The 22,465-nt window shown below is 40.0% G+C and overlaps 1 protein-coding gene across 2 annotated transcripts in view; it reads left to right on the forward strand.

Annotated features, from left to right (window-relative positions):
* Positions 1-22,465, forward strand: part of RELN (reelin) — a 456,663-nt gene that overhangs the window by 241,081 nt on the left and 193,117 nt on the right. For both annotated transcript variants that reach the window (XM_073328520.2, XM_073328521.2), the window contains exons 9-10: positions 8,355-8,451; positions 20,355-20,595. In XM_073328520.2, coding sequence (XP_073184621.1) covers positions 8,355-8,451; positions 20,355-20,595 — 338 coding nt within the window. The remainder of the gene's footprint in view (positions 1-8,354; positions 8,452-20,354; positions 20,596-22,465) is intronic.

The raw sequence follows: 22,465 nt of genomic DNA on the forward strand, positions 1-22,465 counted from the left end.
TGTGCAGGTGAACAAGCCTCTGATAGTGTGGCTGATGTGATTAGGCCCTATGATGGTGTCCCCTGAATAGATATGTGGACACAGTTGGCAATGGGCTTTGTTGCAAGGATAGGTTCCTGGGTTAGTGATTCTGTTGTGTGGTGTGTGGTTGCTGGTGAGTATTTCCTTCATGTTCTCTATGTATATAAATCTCCCCACTGTATTTTCCACTGAATGCATCCGATGAAGTGAGCTGTAGCTCACGAAAGCTTATGCTCAAATAAATTGGTTAGTCTCTAAGGTGCCACAAGTACTCCTTTTCTTTTTGTGGATACAGACTAACACGGCTGTTACTCTGAAACCTGTCATTATGCAAGGCACTGAATTTAGCCATATGGAGTGGAAATCTATCAACTTCATGAAATAACTCGTACAGTTACAGACAGACATCATCTTCCTTTCCAAATGCAAACAGATGGACATCATACAAAAGGACTGAAGGTAAAAAATCCATTACAATCTACATACCACACAGACTACGCTGACAGCTTGTGCCACACGCTCTCAAAGAAACTGCGGAACCACTTGATCAACATCCTCTACAGCAAACAGGGAAAGATTAAGAATGAGCTCTCAAAACTGGATACTCTCATCAAAAACCAACCTTCCACACAAACTTCCTCGTGGCTGGACTTTACAAAAACTAAACAAGCCATTTACAACACACACTTTGCTTCTCTACAAAAGAAAAAGGACACTAAACTATCTAAACTACTACATGCCACAAGGGGCCACAGCAGTGGTTCCCTTAACCCACCCAGCAATATTGTTAATCTATCCAAATATACTCTTAGCCCAGCAGAAGAATCTGTCCTATCTCAGGGCCTCTCCTTCTGCCCCTCCACCCCCACGAACATGATACAGTTCTGTGGTGACCTAGAATCCTATTTTCGACGTCTCCGACTCAAGGAATATTTCCAATACACCTCTGAACAACATACTAACCCACAGAGACCTTCCTACCAAGACTACAAAAAGAAGGATTCTGGGTGGACTCCTCCTGAAGGTCAAAACAACAGACTGGACTTCTACATAGAGTGCTTCCGCCGACATGCACAGGCTGAAATTGTGGAAAAGCAGCATCACTTGCCCCATAACCTCAGCCGTGCAGAACACAATGCCATCCACAGCCTCAGAAACAACTCTGACATCATAATCAAAAAGGCTGACAAAGGAGGTGCTGTCGTCATCATGAATAGGTCGGAATATGAACAAGAGGCTGCTAGGCAGCTCTCCAACACCACTTTCTACAAGCCATTACCCTGTGATCCCACTGAGGGTTACCAAAAGAAACTACACGATTTGCTCAAGAAACTCCCTGAAAAAGCACAAGAACAAATCCGCACAGATACACCCCTGGAACCCTGACCAGGGGTATTCTATCTGCTACCCAAGATCCATAAACCTGGAAATCCTGGACGCCCCATCATCTCAGGCATTGGTACCCTGACAGCAGGATTGCCTGGCTATGTAGACTCCCTCCTCGGGTCCTATGCTACCTCACTCCCAGCTATCTTCGAGACACCACTGACTTCCTGAGGAAACTGCAATCCATCGGTGATCTTCCAGAAAACACCATCCTGGCCACTATGGATGTAGAAGCCCTCTACACCAACATTCCACACAAAGATGGACTACAAGCCATCAGGAACAGTATCCCCGATAATGTCATGGCAAACCACATTTACTCCAACCCCTCAGACAGAGACAAACACCTACAAGATCTCTATCAAACATTCTTACAACTACAATACCCACCTGCTGAAGTGAAGAAACAGATTAACAGAGCCAGAAGAGTACCCAGAATTCACCTACTACAGGACAGGCCCAACAAAGAAAATAACAGAACGCCACTAGCCATCACCTTCAGCCCCCAACTAAAACCTCTCCAACGCATCATCAAAGATCTACAACCTATCCTGAAGGACGACCCATCACTCTCACAGATCTTGGGAGACAGGCCAGTCCTTGCTTACAGACAGCCCCCAAACCTGAAGCAAATACTCACCAGCAACCACACACCACACAACAGAATCACTAACCCAGGAACCTATCCTTGCAACAAAGCCCATTGCCAACTGTGTCCACATATCTATTCAGGGGACACCATCATAGGGCCTAATCACATCAGCCACACTATCAGAGGCTTGTTCACCTGCGCATCCACCAATGTGATATATGCCATCATGTGCCAGCAATGCCCCTCTGCCATGTACATTGGTCAAACTGGACAGTCTCTACATAAAAGAATAAATGGACACAAATCAGACGTCAAGAATTATAACATTCAAAAACCAGTCGGAGAACACTTCAATCTCTTTGGTCACTCGATTACAGACCTAAAAGTGGCAATTCTTCAACAAAAAACTTCAAAAACAGACTCCAACGAGAGACTGCTGAATTGGAATTAATTTGCAAACTGGATACAATTAACTTAGGCTTGAATAAAGACTGGGAGTGGATCATTACACAAAGTAAAACTATTTCCCCATGTTTATTCCCCCCCCCCCCCACAGTTCCTCAGATGTTCTTCAAAAAGAGGGGGAGTACTTGTGGCACCTTAGAGACTAACAAATTTATTTGTTGGTCTCTGGGGTGTCACAAGTGCTTCTTTTCTTTTTGTGGATACAGACTAACCCGGCTGCTACTCTGAAACCTGACAATTGGTGCTTCCTAAGAAGCAAAAGCTTCAGTTTAAGAGGTCAGTTGCAATTTGACCACATTATCACACTGAGAGCACAAGTACGTCTCTCATATGCCCAAAAACATAAAGCCAGGCATGTGTTTAAGATATGTATCCTTATACCTACAGCTGTAAGGAAGGACAATAAACGAAGTTATAACAAAGCAATGGAAGGCACATTTTTATGTTCTACAAAACCTTTTTTCCCTGCTCAGCAACTCCTCCTAGCAACATAAATTCATAGGGTTTTTTTTTAACAACCTCAAAACTCTTGCAGATTACTAAGAAAGAAAAATCACAACTTGAAGCAGAGATAATAAGAGGCAAAGGCTAACATACTGTTGGGACCTTTCATATGGAAAATCTCCAGAGCAGGACAGCTTTAGTAGTGAATTCTACAATTTTTTTCCAGGAGTTTCTAGTGCCCAATACACAATATTTCATCAGTCTTATGACCTAGTAAAATTGCCTATTTCTCCCTCAAAAGCTAGCATAACCAGACATCTGAAAAAAGGTAAAAATCCGAAGTTTGTATGTCATAACAGCCAATATCATTCATCAATTTGGAGAATAAAAACAAGCAGAAGTATTACCAAACTAGCTATTATTATTCTGACCAATACTAATTCACTCTACCCAATCTGGCCTTATTCCATGGAAAGCCACAAACCATAATACATTAATCATCATTCATCACATTAACCAGATGAATAAAAGCAGGCTAGCATTAGATACAGAGAAGACATGTGAAGGGTTCTTTTGGAGCCTCACTTATTTTTCAGACATCAAACTGCTCTACAATTTTCCATGTGCATTCTTTTATTTGAACAGCACCCCATTAGAAATTTTTTTCTTGAAGACCAGCACAAGATACCTCTTCTGTTTGCTCTGTCCATTGAGCCACTTGCAAGTGGCTATCCAGAGATTCTCTAGAGGTTCAAGGCACCACAATCCATGACAAAGCACAAAAAATTGATCTCACAGTTGACATCTTGCTTTATCTCTGTGAAACACAAGCTTCCAATCAATGCTGTGAAGAAGTCTTAGAGGCCAACAGCACTGTATCTGGTTTTTGTATAAATTTGACACACTCCAAGGCAATAGCGTTAATTATTTTTCCCTGCCAGTTATCCCCTGAGGGATTCAAATAGCTGTAGGTGAAAATCTCACAAAGTTTCACTAAATTAACAACGCTAAATCTGCAACTTCTTAAGAACTTCAAAATTGGCATATCTTACCATCATCTGTGTTTGACTGAATCATGTTGATAACAATTAACATTCTTCACTGAGTGCTGTACTTCCTTCCAGTCCTCCCCGTACTTTATCCACAGCAATTTAATATGGCATTAGAAGAAACCAAAATCACATTATTAAAGCTCCAGACACAAAGACCAAGGGTGGTATTTAACTTCCCCCACCCCTAGTTGGAAACTCTATAACTGGACAGTTCTAGTTTGATATGTTTGGTACTGGTTACATTTTACAAAACCCCCAAAAACAGCCCCACGTGACAAAACATAGAAGTAGATTGAAAAAAGGGAGAGAGAGCATTCTTTCCAGTCTGATTTAGGGAGAACGCGTTGCTATTTTGTTCCCCCAGGAGATCAAACAACACCCTCTCCTAAGGATCAGTCTACAAATAAGGCAACTGGGCAGTCGAGGTAGTGCCAACATTTTCATTGCCTACTGGATATGCAGGCTACCAGGTTTTCCTCTAGGACAGGAAGATACTAATCTAAAAGATAGAATGCAAATGGACTGTCCACCACAGAAGACTTTTTCAAGGGCATAGCTTGCTAAATACATGGATAGTTCTGTAGTGGAATGGACTTCCAAGTGACGTAGCGGAATCCCTGTCATTGGAGGTTTTTCAGAATAGATTAGACAAACACCTGTCAGAGATGGTCCAGTTATACTTGATTTGCCTCAGTGCATCATGCTGGACTTAATGACTTCTCAAAGGACCTTTACAGCTCTATATTTCTAAGATTCTATGATTGCTGAACTTTGAACAGCTCAAAATTAAATTTAATGTACCTTCTCAGGTTTTCTGTATGTACCTATATGTTCAGATATTTCCTGGACACTGTTACAAACGGAAACACTCCACAGTTGGGGAAGAATCAATTAGAAGAAACAAAGGATATCCTAATTTAATTGAATACATAATCTCTGCTGTGCAAAGTCTTAAATGATGAATACTTGCAAGTCTATACCCTAATTTCTATATCCAGGTCCTTGAGATATTAAAATTCCTCTCACAAATAATCCATGGAAGAAAGAATTTAAATACTCCCTTGAAGCCAATGGATCAGATCCTCTCCAACCCCCACTTGTTTTTGTGCTCCTCTAGTACACTACTTGGAGGCTAAATAGCTACCTGGGGATTCCCCTGATTTAAGAGGCATAGTGCTAACATAGCTGGATCAGTGCTGGCTCTGTCCCTACTTGCAGTGCAGGAGGTATGTTGAAGGCATGCTCAAAGGAAAGGAAGCCTGGTTGGAATATGGCTGCACTTCCCTGACCTCCAGCTCTCAGAAGCGGCCCTTGGTAGCCATTGCAGCTGGGGTCAGCTTAGAGCAGCCCTTCTTTGCAGTCCAAAAATGAGCATTTCAAAATATGTGTGTGTGTGTGTGTGTGTGTGTGTGTGTGTGTGTGTGTGTGTGTGAAAACGAGGTTTTTAATGGAAACTGTTTGGCTGCCATCCACTACCTGTGATCACTTTAATATTATAATCTTAAATATTTTTGTAGAATGAGCTGCTTCCGTCTCAATCAATAACAATTTATGAAACATATTTGCAAGACTGGGGAATGGTTTTAAGGCCAAATAAAAAAAAGAGTACATAAAACAAAGCAGTGACCTTCTTAAAACCAAACCTGATATCAGAAATTTGTTGTTTTTTTAATAATCCAAGGCAAATTTTTAAAAAACTATTTTAAAACTCTTAAGGGTAATTTTCAATCTGTGTTGGGCTTATTTACTTATCTGTGAAGCTGGTCTTGGTGACTTTCCCAATCTTAATTTGTCCTGTCCTGTTTATTAGAACCGAAAAACCTCTCTCTTTCCCTTATCACCCCTCCTCTATGGCTCTTTTTATACAATAACAAAAGTGAGGCACCTTATCTGCCTTGCACAGACCCTTCCCAGTGCTTCCATTTCTTTCAGGAATTAAGTAATTTGTTTGTTATTTTTGAATATAATCAAACAGTTACATGAGATATGCAGGTTTCTCAGGTAACATTTTTCATTTTTACAGAACTGTTAGACAATCTACATTTCCTACAGTGACCCTTTCCGCTTTGCTTTATATTTATGAAATAGAATCTTTTCCACTTGCATTTTTTTCAGCAGCATAGTTTCATTTGTTTTGTTTTTTTTACAGTCCAATACATAAAGCAGACTTTAACAATAGTTGAAATTACACAAAGATCATTTCCTTAGGTCTATCCTACTGGATATTTTTATTATGTATGCACTTCTTCCTTTTTCTACCACATCAAACTCAGTAACATTCCTGTTTGCCCTGTCAGCCTCTTGCCAGCTTTGGTGATTATCAACTAGTTGAAGTTCATTGGTTTTGAACTGAATTCCTCTGAAATGAAATAAATGAGTATGATTGAAGTTTGGAACCCCTAAGTGCTACAAACGTAAGAGCCAACAACAGATGCCCATTCAGTAAAGCAGACCAGCCCAGCAGATGGGTACAAATTAAACATTTTTTTACTTCATTTGTTTTTAAAACAGTAGGGGAAAATTGCCATGTCAGTCAAAATAAATAACAGACAATTGCTTTCTAGTCATTTTGGAGTACAAGGTTGGCAACTTGGCTTTGCAACATTCATTATTTTGAACCTTGTTGCAGTAGTACTCATACCAAGCTGGCTGAACATGTTCAACATAGTTGCAGTAGTTTAAAACTTTATTATGGTTTTCATAGTAATGATTTAACAATTTTTTTAAAAAAAATATTGGTATGAGAAAGAAATATACTGGATAATTTCAAAGAGACTCAAAAGAGTCTGGGAGAAATCCTGGCACCCTGGATGTTGATGGCAAAATTCCCATTGACTTCTGTGGAGCTAGGACTTCACCCTCTGACTTCCCTTCTGGAATGGAGTGTGGTCTAGGTCTTAAGATATAGTACAGATTTGAAAATCAAGATACTTTGGATTCTATGTTCCCAGTTCTACCACTGAATTGCAAAGAAAGTAAATTTGTGTCCTGAGTTACTGTTTATTTGAATGAGAGTGCTTGGTACCTTCTGAAATCAGGCCATTTATTTAGGTGCCTAAATATAGTTTCAGGTGTCTTAGTGTTAGGCAGCCATGTCTGAAAATGTTGGCATTCTCTATGCAGCAATTTACTGATCTGTACATTATTACCTACATGCTTACCTAACAATCCCTAAGTAGTTTGGAATCTTCCTACCTACCTATTATGTCTGTCTTTATGTGATTCTATGGCAGCTGTGATCAGAGGAAGCACTCAACAGGGAGTCCCTTTTCTTTAAAATGGAGGGAGCTGATGTCTGAAGCTTTTTTATAGGAGGTGGTCCTCCCCTTTTGTAACTTACTCTTCATTGTTGGTATAACATAGCCAAAACTTTGGCCTCTAGAGCACACAGCAAGATTCATCTGATTGGGTTTCTTGGGGGTGGTTTTTTTTGGTGGGGTGAGGGTGGGGGAAGATTGTAGATAGTTAAGTTGTGCATCATAATTCTGTTCTGGAGAAGGTGACATGTTTTTATTGAATTTGATTACCTGGCTGGATGTTTATTGCATTATGTTGGTTGAATTGTTGGGTTCGGTTTTTGTTATTTTCATTGTGCTGTAATAAATGGTTATATTTATTTTTGTGTCAGCTCCTAGAGATGCCCATTGAGAAATCATAAATAAATAAATATATTAACCTACCTTGCAGGAGTATCATAGGACTTAATTAATTCATATTTTTAAAGTAAAATACTTTCTGATTCCCAGATCAGTAACAAAAGTTTGTTATTTGTAGGCTTTAGTGAGCTTACACTATGATTTCTCATTTTAATTTTCCTTGTATAGACTTAAAAATCTCTTTTTAATATAACAATACTAAAAAGTTGCTTTTAGGGTCGGTTTTTAATTTTTCTTGACATTCTGCAGCATTTTTATTCTTTATAGTTGCTACAGTACATTCCCTCTTAGAGAACTCAAGGAATTTTGCATATATTTTTCCAACATTTAGTATATTTTGTTTCATGTATTATTCTTTGGGTCTAAAGTAGTCTTTTAATGTTCCCCCTTAAAAAGTGATGCGTGGATTAGTCTCTAATATTTAGGTTTTGTTTCAACAAAACAACACATGCACTTTTTTTTGCAAGGGGGCTGTTTGGTAATTTATTTTGGGTTCCCATGGGAAATTTACAGCAGATTAAACGGCAGTGTTGTGCTTTATCATTTCTGCGTTATTTCTGACTCAAAGCATGCATTATTTTCAGCCACAGATCACAAGAAATTTTTTCATCAATCAAAGAATTTAAAATATGGAAAAGTGATAATGGTGACAAGGGCTTAGTCAGAAGCTGCTATTATTGAAGGATAATGTATCGTTCCGTTGTGTTATAACACATTTAATTTTATTGCTCTTCACAGGGTCAGGTTCATGTCGCTTTAGTTATACAGATCCCAGCATCATTGTGTCCTATACCAAGAATAACTCTGCAGATTGGATTCAGCTGGAGAAAATTAGGTTTGTGATATTTCAAAAAAACGCAACATTTTCATGCATTTTGACCCAGCAGACATTTTCTCCATTTTCATTACTCACCATTTTGTTTTCTCTAAATTTTTACTTAATGTTTTTAATTATCAATTTGGTTGTTAACGTGTCTATTCTCCCTATTTTAGATGTATTAAAAACAAGGGGTGAAATCCTGGCCCCACTGAAAGCAAGGACAAAACTCCATTGACTACAATGGGGCAGGATTTCACCCAAGGACTTTTAAAATAATGGGTTTCTTCATGAGGGAGAATGGATTAACTTGTGGTTACAGGCCTGGGAATCAGGAGAACTTGGTTCTATTCCTGGTTCTGCTGAAGACTTCCTGTGTGCCCCTAGGTAAATCATTTAACTTCTCTGTTCCTTAGGAAGAGTCTGATCCAAAGCTGGCTGAATGAGTAACCAAAATCAGTGTGCTTTGGATCAGGCCCTAGAATGTGAGTAACACTTCCTTCATGCACAGGTGTGTTTGTGAGCCTTAATACTGCACATTAATATTTGTAAGGTATCTAAATACTACACGGATGAATGCTGTAGAAATTCCCATAGAGATTTCTTCTTTAATGGTAAAAAGCCAATATATTCCACATTTTATCAGTGTTTTTATCTATATCAATGCGTTCATTCAAAAGTTAATGAAGATAATGGAATATTTAAAACAAAGTATAAATGGATTAAAGCAAAAATTAAATAGGTTCTCTATTACATTCACTGACACTTTTACCAGTGCTCCACCAAAGAATGAAAAATGGTCTTTTCATGGCTGTTTTATTACAAACCAAAACTAGCACTGGTTTGCATTTTAGCACCACTTTAATCTCAGCAGGAACAATAATTTTCAGCATGGCAGGTTAGTACTTCACTAGATAAAATGTTCAATAAAAATATTTTATGGTTTGATATGAAGACTTGGCTTCTAACATTGTTATAATATCAAAATTATGGTAATTATGCCATGTTTTTAAATAAATAGGCTTACTTTAAAGTATAAAGGGTTTTGAACAAGGATTTTAAAATATTTTATTGTAATATCCATACCTTTAAATTGAGAATCAATATAAGCTTTGAATTTCTGCAAGAGGCAGAGCAAGCACTTTATAAAGTAGTATTGTGAAATGTACCGTATACATTAACTCCTGCCTTGTTCGTTTCCACAGTACTGCTGGGGAAACAGGATACAAGATTTTGCAGTTTGTCTATTGTGTCCTCTCTAGGGCCAGAATCTGCCACCATTACCTATCTTGAGTAGTACCTTTACTACACGAGTAGTCCACTTGGGCAAAATTTCAGTCCCTTGTGGTTACTCAGAGTAAGGTGGTATTCAGCAGTGGTGAGTGTGCCAGAGTCTGTTCCTACGATATCTGACATCAGCTCCTCACTCTCCTGATATGAAAGATTCTTATCTCATTGGCAACAGAGTAACTCCAATGAGACCAGTAGGTCTGATTCCCATCTGACACAGGTGTGAATCATTCATTGAGGTCACTCGTGTTACTCCAGATTAACTGCCCCAAAACTTTGCTAACGCAGTTATGATTGCCAGACCCTAGGCCCCTGCAGAATGTCAGATTCAGCTACACTCAAACCTCTGAAAACTAGGAAACACAAAGTTAAAGTATACCCCACTTTGGCAATGTTACCTGAACTGTGCCCCCGGCACTGTCAATAGCTACTGGGAATAGTTCAGTAAGGGTGGTGCCATAATAAGTAGACATGAAGAGGATTATGAGATGGTGTGAATGTTGGTATTGTGTTCCAATTTGAATTTGAATTTCAGCATTTATCTGCATGCTGCCTTCACTGTGGTAGGTGTACCTGTGTTAAAGGTGGAGGGATCAGTTGGGGTGGGTTAGCAGAGCTGTCATTGCGATTGAGGAGAAGCACATGTGTAACTTGAGGGATCAAGTATGCCTCATTTCGGCACTGAATTCTGTAGGTTGTCTCAGTGGAGGTGCATAAGAGTGTCTGCTTGCCTTGGGCATTGTCAGCAGTCTAGCGGAAGAGATGGCAATGGTCTCCAGGGCTTAGTGAGGGCTAAAGTGAAGGCAATTTCTCAGAAGGAATCCTCAGGGAAGGATGAAGTGGTGGTAATATTTTGCAAGTCTGGGGTGGCATGTGTGGAGTAGGTGCAGTGTTTGAGTATAGGCCAGGTGTAGGCAGCTCCTGTGCACTATGCCTGATCTAAGCCTGAGTTTTGCCATAGCAAAGAGAAGTACTTAGACTTAGTCCTATGGTGCTCATGTGTTCGGTTCCCAGAGTGTTCTGTAGCATCTGTAAAGGTAGAGTGCTAGTATATGTGTTATTGGCACATTTGCTGGTTTTCAGAGGTTTAAGTTTCTATTATCTCAATTCTTCACTTCCTGGTTTTCAGAGGTTTGAGTGTAGCTGAACTAGACATTCTGAAAGAGCATGAGGCACCACCAGCCAAACTAAACTTTGCATTCACAAAGTTTGGGGGCAGCCAATTTTTTTGTATTTTAAACAATAATATCTCAGCATCCTTATATTCTACAGCCCCAGCTGCCCCCTGCCACTGCCTCTGGATCCTTGGCAATGATTAAACCAGCCCCAGAAAACACTGGATGCATGTCAGTGTCTTCACTACCCCTGCATCATCACCTTGCCTCCTCTCTCTCTGCCTATCCAGTACAGTCTGCTCCTCCCATGCTACCTCTCCTTTCCCCAGAAGGGCAGACTTTGGCAGCAGCCCCACAGGTTGAGGAGCTGGGCAGAGGATTCAGGAACAGTGTGCAGGGATTGACATGGAGTCAGTGGAACAATGTTTTGTAGGAGGGAAAGAAATGGAGGGTATGGATGTTGGGAGCTGAGCTGAAGCCCCCCTACACCTCTCACTGCACACCTCTGACCTCCTCTTTTCCTCTTCACGGTCTCCTCTGCCCTTCCCTTTTGCCATAGAAGCAGCAGCATCAAGGGAAAGCATGAGCCTGGAGGCAGCATGGGGAGGGAGAGGAGTTCTGAGTTCCTTCCTTTGAACAGGGAGCAGTGAAGGGAAGGGGAATCACTGAGCCCCCTCCTTTGACCTGGTGGAGCATCTATAGGGAGGAATTATTGAGGGATGCGGGGGGGGGGATTTGTAGGAAAGTGGGGCAGGAACTGAGCAAGGCACACGACTCCACTTTCTCTCTTCTCTAAGTATGTCACTGGAGTGGAAGGTGCCCAACTTTTTTCCACTTACAGTTCTGCTCCATCAGTGCTTCTGAGTTACCAGAGAACAAAGGTTCCTTTGCTAACAATCCCTTATTTGTCAAGGGATTTTAGAAAAATTACACTTTTGGAAACTCATTTCTTTGTCCAAGAGCTAGCCATTGACTGGGTTTTTCAAAAACATAACAACAAAAACTATTACCATAGTACCTAGGGGACCTAGTCATGGACCAGGTATACTAGGTATACTAGTCATTGACCAAGTACACTAGGTAAAGTACAAACACAGAACAGACCCCACCCCCAAGGAGTTTATAATCTAAACACAAGACAAGATAACAGATGGATACAGACAGAAGGGGGAAAACAAGAAGTCACCGTGGTAGGCAGTGCTCACAGTATACCAACAGCCTAACCATTGTCAAGGTTTTTTGCACGCATCATGGCAAAGGGGAGTTTTGAGGAGGGATTTGAAGGTGGATAATCAGGTCTCTTTGCAGATGTTTATGGGGATCTCCTTATCTGTTACCCTTTCACATAAGTGAGCCTCTCAGCCCACCTGCCTAGGCCCTCAGGTCCAGTGCTGACCACCAATATATCCAAGCAGCATAGACACACTTTCTCCCAGAATCCCACTCAAGCAATGAGCCTTCTGGGTTACAGTTTAACTCTCTCAGGAAGCATGAGGTAAGTATAGTACTTAACACAGAGAAACTGAGCCTAGAGTCTAACCCATTATTACTCTTTACTTAGTCACACAAAAATGCACTGATCCATACAAAATTAATAAACCTTACAAGCATTGCCCTTCATGCTAGCCCATCCTTCCCTTGGGAATCCTTGAGGGACCATCAGTGTTCACGTAGGTAGGGTTCCCCCATCTCCTTTGCCTCATCCAGCTCCTGCAGAAGCTTCCCACATCTCAAGCTGGTGAAAATTGTCCAAAAAGAGTGCACAAATGGAGCAGTTTCTGCCTCTTATAAAATTCCGGTTCCTCAGTCAGGTGACTCCCTGATCAGCCTCCACAGGTGACCAGAGAGTCCTACCACAAAGTCCTACCAAGTGATTTCATTGTAAGGTGATGTCTCCCCTGCCAGCCTTTTATCTAGAAAGATTTCAGTGGAGGACAATCCAGATTTAACGACCCGCGATTGTCAATCCTGTACCACTACCCTGTTGGAATTTCAGTCCAACATGAAGGTAAAGAGGTAACAAAAAAGGTAAAGAACCCCACATCCAAAATGCAGTGTGACAGAGATGCATATAAAAGGCCCCTAATATCTCACAATTCATAAGTTGTACCAACAAATTCCCCAAATCTTCACAATCTGCACTGTGATTGGAATAACAGAGACTTTGGGATAACTCACAGGACTGGAGTACTGTCATGGATGGATATAAACTGTTCAGGAAGGACAGGCAGGGCAGAAAAGGTGGGGGAGTTGCATTGTATGTAAGAGAGCAGTATGACTGCTCAGAGCTCGGGTATGAAACTGCAGAAAAACCTGAGTGTCTCTGGATTAAGTTTAGAAGTGTGATTAACAAGGGTGATGTCATGATGGGAGTCTGCTATCGACCACCGGACCAGGTGAATGAAGTGGACGAGGCTTTCTTCCGGCAACTAACAGAAGTTATTAGATCACAGGCCCTGGTTTTCATGGGAGACTTCAATCACCTGATATCTGCTGGGAGAGCAATACAGCGGTGCACAGACAATCCAGGAAGTTTTTGGAAAGTGTACAGGACAATTTCCTGGTGCAAGTGCTGGAGGAACCAACTAAGGGCAGAGCTCTTCTTGAAGCTGTCAGTCCGCTGACCAGGGAAAGGCTATTCCTCTGAGACTAGATGAAATTATGGACTGGTACAACAGTGTGGTTGCTTGAGAGTGGGATCTTGACAAAAATATTTGAAGATAAAACTGAGATCAAAAATATTACTAGCACACATCAAGCTAATTTGCAAGGCTTAGCATCAGGACTAAAGGAAGCCAAGAACAGAATCTTCTCACTATAAAACACAGTGATTATTATAAATATAACCTCAGAGCAACAGGAAATGACTATTAAAGCACTGCAGGAGAAGGTTAATGATCTTGAGGGAAGATCAAGAAGAAACAATCTGAAAATTGTAGATCTCCCAGAGGGGTTGGAAAAAGGGAGGTGTGTGCAGTTTTTATGCACCATTCTCTTCAGTGCTGTCAGTCTGTCCCTCCTGATCAGAATTGAGATATTGAGATAGCCCACTGCTCACTTGCCCCAAAAGCCTCTCCAAAGCCAAAGCCTTGGCCATGATTGTAAGATTTTTAAAATACAATATTAAGAAACTCATTCTTCAAAAACCCAGTGAACTTAAAAACCTAACATGGAAAGGACACAGGCTAATGATTTTTGCAGATTTTTACATCAAGGACATGATGGACAGGAGGGATAAATTCTGCACATCAAAATCCCTATCAAAAGGTTGGGCTTGGACTACTTTGTTTACTTCCCTGCTACTTTCAAAGTGAAAAAGGAAGGCAAGATGCTTAGTTTTATGACAGCAGAAGAAGCTGGAAGGTATCTGATCTCATGACAGTAAAAGCCCCCCACAGAAGACACAGACAGGATGCATTAAAACAACTCTACCAGATCAGTCACTGCAATGTTGGCAGTCAGTTCTTAGTCTAGCAACCAACTGTACAGGGCAAATCCACCATTTTGTCTCCTCCTTCCCCCTTAGTTTCATTTCTTTGAACTTCCCTGGTTTCACCTGCAGAGGGAGCTAGCTGGGGAAAAGGATCTCATCTTGACCCTCCATCCAGACTCAGGAAGCAGCCATGGGCTCCCACTGCTGATGTTAGCAGGTTGGTGTGTTACAGTCTAGACACACCTGCTTTGCCTGCATCTACCCTACCCCACCCACCTTCATGATTCCAGTTGACCAGGAGTATCCTGATGCCAGGCAACTCATTTCATCAGACCTGGGGCTTCTTACACCTGTGCATAGGCACCAACTCCATGGGTGCTCCGGGGCTCAAGCACCCACCAAAAAAATAGGGGGTGGTCAGCACCCACAGGGCTGAATTAATCTTTTGTGGGTCCTGGTGCCCAGACTATGGCCCCACTCCCTGTTCTGCCCTGAGGCCCCGCCTGCCACTCCACCCCAAGGCCCTGCCCCTGCTCAGCCTCTTCTGCCCAAGGCTCCACCCATGCTCCACCTTGAGGCTCCACCCTACTTGGCCTCTTCCCCCCAGGGCCTTGCTCACCAGTCACACATTGGGGCAGGAGTGGAGAGGAGCACCCACTGGCAGAACCAAAAGTCAGCACCTGTGCACCCATGCATCGGCAAGGTTCACCAGAGAAGTGTGATTTTTGTTTTCTATCTGGGGCACTCTCCCTCCCGGTATCTTTTCCAACCCCTCCACCACCTTTTTCTTTAATCTCCCACTCCTCTTCCCACTTGATTTTACTTTGTTTCATACCCATCTAATTTCCTAGATTTCCGGTTTATCTGGAAATATTCAGTCCATTTGCCCTAAATGTGCACTTATAAGAGATACCAGATCTAAACAATGTAATGAAGAATCTTTTCAATTCCACAACTGTAAAGAAATCTGATCTCCTAAAATCCTATCCACGGATAATTATTCTGGTTATGAGTCGCCAAAATTCCTGAGAATGTGTTAGTATGAGACTGTTAGTTGTTTTTGCAATAATAGTTCAGGTTCTTTTAGTTTTTGTTTTCATTAAATTAGTTGAAAAAAATGTTATGCTGATTTACATTGCTGATCTAACTATGGGGCAACACTCACCCTATAATCCAGCATGGACAAGGCTCTGGGAAGGTGGGAGGGGGGTGAAATTTAGGCAGAATTGTTCTGCTAGTGAACGCTTATGTGCAAATAATTCAGTTATATTGGAATAAGGTTATTTAAACAATTTGTACATCTTTCTCATATCATCATTGAATCATAGAATTATAGAATATCAGGGTTGGAAGGGACCTCAGGAGGTCATCTAGTCCAACCCCCTGCTCAACTATATCATCCCAGCCAGGGCTTTGTCAAGCCTGGCCTTAAAAACTTCTAAGGAAGGAGATTCCACCACTTAAACTTGGTCTTAAGTTGAGATGCTAGCCATCCTCCTCCTTTTTTCTTGTGAATAGTGCAGAAACCATGGCCTCCCTTGCTGTGAGACTATTTCCTCTTTATAAACTCTAGATATATCCCAGTTGGTTATTTTCAGGGAAGAGAGTGATGAGGCCATCCCCTTGCAAGTTTCCTAGACTATGCTATTTCAGTTTGGGTAACAGTTACGTACATTTTAAGTAATCCTGGGTCAATTTTGATTATTTCTGTTTCTCATGTTATACCTATCTTCTATCTTTCCTGGTCTGCTTTCCTCTGTTCCCTTTCGACTCCCCTTCATAACTCAGTGTGGTGAGGGGGTCCCCAATATACCTTTCCTAGATCTGGAACTAACAGTGGCCCAAGCAATGACACTATTCAGGTGCCTGATAAAGAGATATTTGTCCTCAGCACTCCTTATGGCTAATATTATAAATTTTGTTTCCTGGAACATCGAAGAGGTGAGTCAACAAATAAAAAGAAAAAGTATTATCACTCATCTAAAAATACTGAAAGCAGATGTTCTCTTCCTACAGGAAACTCATCTTAATGACTTGGAGGCATAGAAATTTAGGAAGGAGTGGATGGGGAAAGGTGTGTTTAACAATTTCTGCTCCTCCTCACCAAAGATGTAACAGTAGTGTTTCACAAGAGAATCAATTTCACAAATTCTAGATGTAAATAAAGATGAGGAAAATAGATTTTTGCTGGAGAAGGCTAAGATCTTTGAATTTATGTATACCCTAACTAAATGTATATAAACCCAACAAAGATGATCCAAATTTTTTAACAAGTTTTTTCCAAATTAATATCCCACTATAATCAATCATCATAGCATGAGATTTAATGAGGTGTTGCTTTTTTAGATAAGTCAGGCCAAGCCCCATGTGCACAATCACATGCAAGAAACATTATTAGAGGTTATATGAAAGAATCAGGGTTGAAAGAATTTCTTCCTGATTTCTTACAAATCTGGTGGACTCAGTGCTTAATAATGAAATTGTCTATCATGATCTCTGACCATGTGTAACACTGACACATCCTGATTGCTGGCGGGCAGGATCGAACCTGGGACCTCTGGAGCTAAATGCATGACCCTCTACTGCATGAGCTAAAAGCCACATGGCTCTCAGTTAAGGCTGTAGTAGCCTCATTAATCTCTAAGTAGTTTCAATGCCACTAGAGTGGGACAGAGCACCACACCCAGGAAGTGTGTGGGTTACACATGCACCAGTGATAGTATAATCTCCCCCCGTCCCCTGCCCCAAAACAAATTGGATCTGTAAGAGGTCAAGACTGAACTCTCTGTTGAAAGATAAACATTTTCAGAACTATGCCACAGAAGAAATTCAGGTTTTCTTTGAAACAAATGACACACTACGGATATCCCAATTCACCCTATTGGATACACTAAAAGCCTTTGTTAGGTGCAGGATCATTTCCTACTCAGTGGGTACGAAGAGGGCTAGCCAGTCTCGGCTCCTGGAATTAACCAAACAATTTAAAGCTATGGATTTAGAATGTGGACACTACCCCTCCCAAGAAAATCTTAAAAAAATTAATTAATCTTTGGCATGGTGTAAATAGACTGACTTCAGCAAAAGCAGAATTTGCCCTTATTAGACTCAGGCAACAGTACAGGGAGTTGAAGGAGAGAACGGGGAAAATTCTTACATAGATTAAAAGTGGGAGATCAAAGTCCCAAAAAGCATCACCCAAATCAGAATAAGGGCAGTTTATTAGTAATCAAAAGGAGGTCAATGATCAATTTTTGAAATTTTACCAAGCTATTTACAATAATGATTCACCACCTGACTCCAAAGAACTGAATAATTTTGTTAAAAGTCTTAACCTCACACAAATCTGAAAAAAGCAGGAGAACAAGCTGGCCACTCCCTTCCAATCAGAGGAAATAACCAAGGTCATGGAGGAAATGAGTCCAGGAAGACCCCCTGCCCTAATGGCCTACCAACAGAATTCTATCAAAGTTTAAAGAAATTCTGGCCCCTGAACTGTTTTCATTTACGAAGATGCCTTAAAGAAAGGTAGGTTACCTCCTTCTCTGAGGGAAACCCTAATTTCTGTACTAAAACTCGGTAAGGATGCACAAAAGTGTAACAGCTATAGCCCCATCACTTTAATCAATACTTATATAAAAATACTCTCAAAAATATTGGCCAAAAACTTGAAAAAGTAAAAAGAAATATGGTTTACCCCTACCAGGTGGGATTTATTTTGAAAAGGCATGGTTCAGATAACACCCATCAGCTGATTAATGTTATGGCATTCCATCAAAACTCTGGGAATTTCCATACAATGATTTCAATTGATGCAGCAAGAACTTTTGACAGAGTGAATTGCAGATATCTGTTTCTTACCCTGGATAAAATTTGCGTTGGGGAAATCCTTAATTTTGTGGATAAAGTTGTTATGTTCCAATCCTACCTCTTATATCCTAACAAACAATAGTTAACTTCGGTAAATTCTCTGGCTACAAGATAAATTGGGAAAAGTAGGAAACAATGAAGATCTCATTGAGTTTAGTTGGAAGTGGCTCTCCTGGACTCAGATTACTACCAGTTCCCTGAAGAACAATTACCAGCTATTGTGGCAGCCAAAAATACTTGGTGTAACGTCTACTCAATTTAAAAATCGCTCCCTTCTATATAGTGAGGCCTCTATCTAGAGTAATTTGAAACTCTGTATAGTGGGCAACACATTCATCTGGCCAGACTGGATCAGAAAAGGGATTTTGACCATCAGTCAATTTATTGAAAATAACTTCCTCTCTCTTACAAATATTAAAAGAAAGGTTCAATCTAGAAAATAAGGAGTGGCAATATATCCAGCCTAAACATGCCATCTCCCATCTGTTTGGAACAATGCCTGCACTGGCTTGACCCACCTGAATTGCTTTCATTTCTCCATATATTACTCAGGTTGCCAAGACCTATGACAACAATATATGCAAACTTAGCCAGCAAATTTAAATTAAATACAGATTCCCTAAAAATGGGAACAGGAACTAGGCCAATTATTCTCTGCTAACCAATGGAAACAAATTTTAGCCAGTGCACCAAACCATTCCTTGGACCTCCATTTAAGATTAACCCAACAGAATATCATATGGAGAATGCATTGGATCCATCCCCGAATCTTAGAACAGCTGCTAAATTAAATAAATGTTGGCACTGTGTTTCAGCAGGTGCTAACTTAATCTGGATGGTCTGAGAATGCTCTTATACCTGTATGTTTTGGAAAGAACATAACTGCAGAGTTCATGTTTTCCAATCAAATACAATTGTGTTACAAACTAAACGTATTTTTAAACATAATGGATATTAACTGGAAGTTGAATACATCTGAACAACTTTGGCTTAGAAGAGCACTAATAATTGCTAAAAGACTAGTACTACAAAATTGGAAATCCAACAATTGAAGATTGGATTATAGGCATCATAAGCTTGGCCACCATGTAAAGAATTATATACTGTAACAGAAAAAAAAACAAGAAAAATTCTCAGAAATATGGACTGTCTCCCTGGAAGTGTCTGAATGATCCTATTAAATGCATAGGTTCCCTCCCTCCCTTGCTGCCCCCTCCTCGCTACTTCCTTCCTTTCCTCCCTCATCTGTATCCCCGCCTTTGAATTTTGCTTCTGTTCTTTATCTTATTTTAATAATATAACTCGTTGGATTTTTATAAACCAATTTTGTTTGTAAATTGTGTAATACAAAAAATAATTGATTTATATTTTAACAATTCATATTATATCTAATTAAATGTTTCAAATATAGCTAAGTCTAGGTAGTAAAAGGTTAATATGTTATGAAAAGTTTATGTATCATGACAAATTTATGTTCAGTTCATTTTTCTGTGTATATGTTTTAAAAATATAAAAAAAATTATTGAAAAAATAGTTTTGTACCTTCTTTTAGCTTCCTCTTGCACTTGAAACAGCCGCAACTTTCTATCCCGCATCTCTCTTTCAAAACCCATTTCTTCCATGAGTCCCTCTTTCTATGGGCTCCATGCCCTCTTACACCTATTGCTCTGTGTTTCTTTGTCTGAGCTAATTGTAAATTCTGGTGCAGGGCCTGTGCCTTAGACTGTGGCTTTTAAAGCAACATGTTCCTTTATAATCAGATATTCAGTGGTTGCTGTTAAAATGTCAAAATTTGTAAGAGATACCATATGGTTACCACAATTATTTTCTATTCTAAGCAGAGGCTGAAACTGTAAAATGTCAGATCCCACCACATAAAATCTGTTGGCAAATTCTGACTTTAATGGTGTCCATTGTAAATAATTCATAGTAAAATCAGTTTGGTTTTCCTAAAACATTATGTAACATTCCAGTAAAGTACCATTAATTTTTTAATGAATGCTTATTTCTCTTCATTTTCTCATGTATTTTGGAGAGGATTATCTTGATTTATGCTTGAACTCCGTGCTCATTAAAACTGTTTTCTATTGTGCACAAAAAATCTATGGACATGTTAGGATATGGGTGTAGCTATATCCCATCTGGTAAATCACTTTGATCAGGCAAACCTCCACTGGCTTGATCTCGATCTGATTCTGTATCTTGATGTTCTACAGAGCCCCTTCCAATGTCAGCACCGTCATCCACATCCAGTACCTTCCTGAAGATGCCAAAGGAGAGAATGTTCAATTTCAGTGGAAACAGGAGTATGTACATGCTGGTGAAGTGTATGAAGCCTGTTGGGCATTGGACAACATTCTGATCATAAATGCTGCTCACAAACAAATTGTCTTAGAAGATAATCTTGATCCTGTGGACACTGGCAACTGGCTTTTCTTCCCTGGGGCCACGGTTAAGGTTTGCTTAATTTTGTTTTGTACTTTTAAAAAAAATGAATGCATGTAGTAATAGAAAAATCACTTTCAGCCAAATTCTGATGGAAGAAGTATATTTTGAGCTACCACCACCAAATATTGCAGAATTTGGCTCTTTTTTTCTTTAATCCTCTTTGAAGTAGCATTTGACCTCTTGCCCATCACATCTGACTCAAACTGTTCTGCAATTTACCAAAATTAAACAGGGGTTTGTAACAGTTGTCATGTCAAAGATCATGTAGCAGAAAACGTATAACTATTTCCTTTTAGCAAAACAGTACAGAACTGTTGAAATGAATACAAGTCTCTCCACTAAGTGTTTTCCAGTCATTGTATTTGTCAGCCGAAGTGTAGTATTTCTGCCAATTATAATTGCTCCATCACCTACCCATGCAATTCCCTTCAGTTTTATATCATTATGACAGAAATGACAATGGTGAAGCTGAATGTGACATTATCTCTCACAGAATCATTGTAAACAATATTTCTTGAAGTCAGTGAACTTGTAACAAAAATACTCAAATTTACACAAATGTATAGTCGTCCCCCCCACTCCCCAATTTTCCTAAATGTGACTTAGGTGAGCATAATGTATCCATTGCAGTACATACAGATGTAGTGGGTGCAAGCCACTCCATAGACATATGACCTGAAGAATAGATGTCTATACCTTGTGTTCTAAAAATACTAACTTGTGCCACTGGAATTAAATGAGAATCTCCATTAGCGGTCAAGTTTTATTCTCTTTGAGGCAACCTCCTAGAGGGTGACATAATTACAGGATTTCAGCCGGTCTGATGCCATCCAGGAAAGGGCACTGATACAAAAATCCTGAAATATCTCATCATATTTACAGAAATATTTGGGGTGTACACAAGAGTGCTATCTACTGAATCATCATCAATACTTCCTGTAGCACCAAATAGCTCTTCAGAAATCTTCCATTCCATCATGAGCCTGCTTAGTGTATGAGATCTGGCCAGATCAGAGCACCTGATAGAAAGGCTGCAGGCTGTTTGGTAGGTACATGAGCATGCTCTCTGTTGGCCTGGTTCTACAACCCCTCCATGCACAGAACTCCCATTGACTTCAATGAGATGTCTTTGTGTGGAAAGCTGATAGAATCTTCCCCCACATGCTGCAAAATATACGAAAGCTTGAATAGCAAATGACTTGGCTGTTAGCATCTTATTGCTCATTCACAAAAAAGCAGTGGTGTCGTCAAAGTTCACTAATGATATTGGTAGTGTTTTGGCAAGTGCACAGGAAACAGATGTGGAATTCAGGGCAGTGAGGTAGTGTTTATGGCTTCATTCTTTCCCCCCATAATAAGACTTGTATGGCCTCTGATAAGCCTTTGTAGAAATAAATGCTGTTTCTACTATACATTGCAATCTACTCATAGTACATTATAAAGTGCAATCATCTTTTTTGCTTCAGTAAAGTAATTTACATTAAATTGAAAAATTCTGCATATGGGATTTTGGAATGTAATCCTGTCCTGCTTGTTTAGTGTATTTAGTCAAGTCATTTCCTATAGTGGTTTTTATCTTTATTGTGCTCTCAATCTCTTCAGTGATGTTTAAGAATACATAACCCCAGTTCACCAGTTAAGAAGATGTTGAAGTCAAGGAAGGACTGATGTGAATCAGATACTGCTCCTATCAGCTGACGGGAACTAGTGTTTTTAAAGTCCAGTAGCCAGATTGTAATACCCTCATGGATGTTGAATAGTACCTCACTCCATAAGGAGTCTCACTGAAGACAACTGCTCAAGAGTATGGGTATCAGAGTTAGGCAACAAGATTTCTATTTAAGAATACAATTAATTTTTTTTATCAGGAACTAAGGAT

The sequence above is a fragment of the Lepidochelys kempii genome, chromosome 1 (assembly GCF_965140285.1).
Source record: "Lepidochelys kempii isolate rLepKem1 chromosome 1, rLepKem1.hap1, whole genome shotgun sequence".
NCBI lineage: Eukaryota > Metazoa > Chordata > Testudines > Cheloniidae > Lepidochelys > Lepidochelys kempii.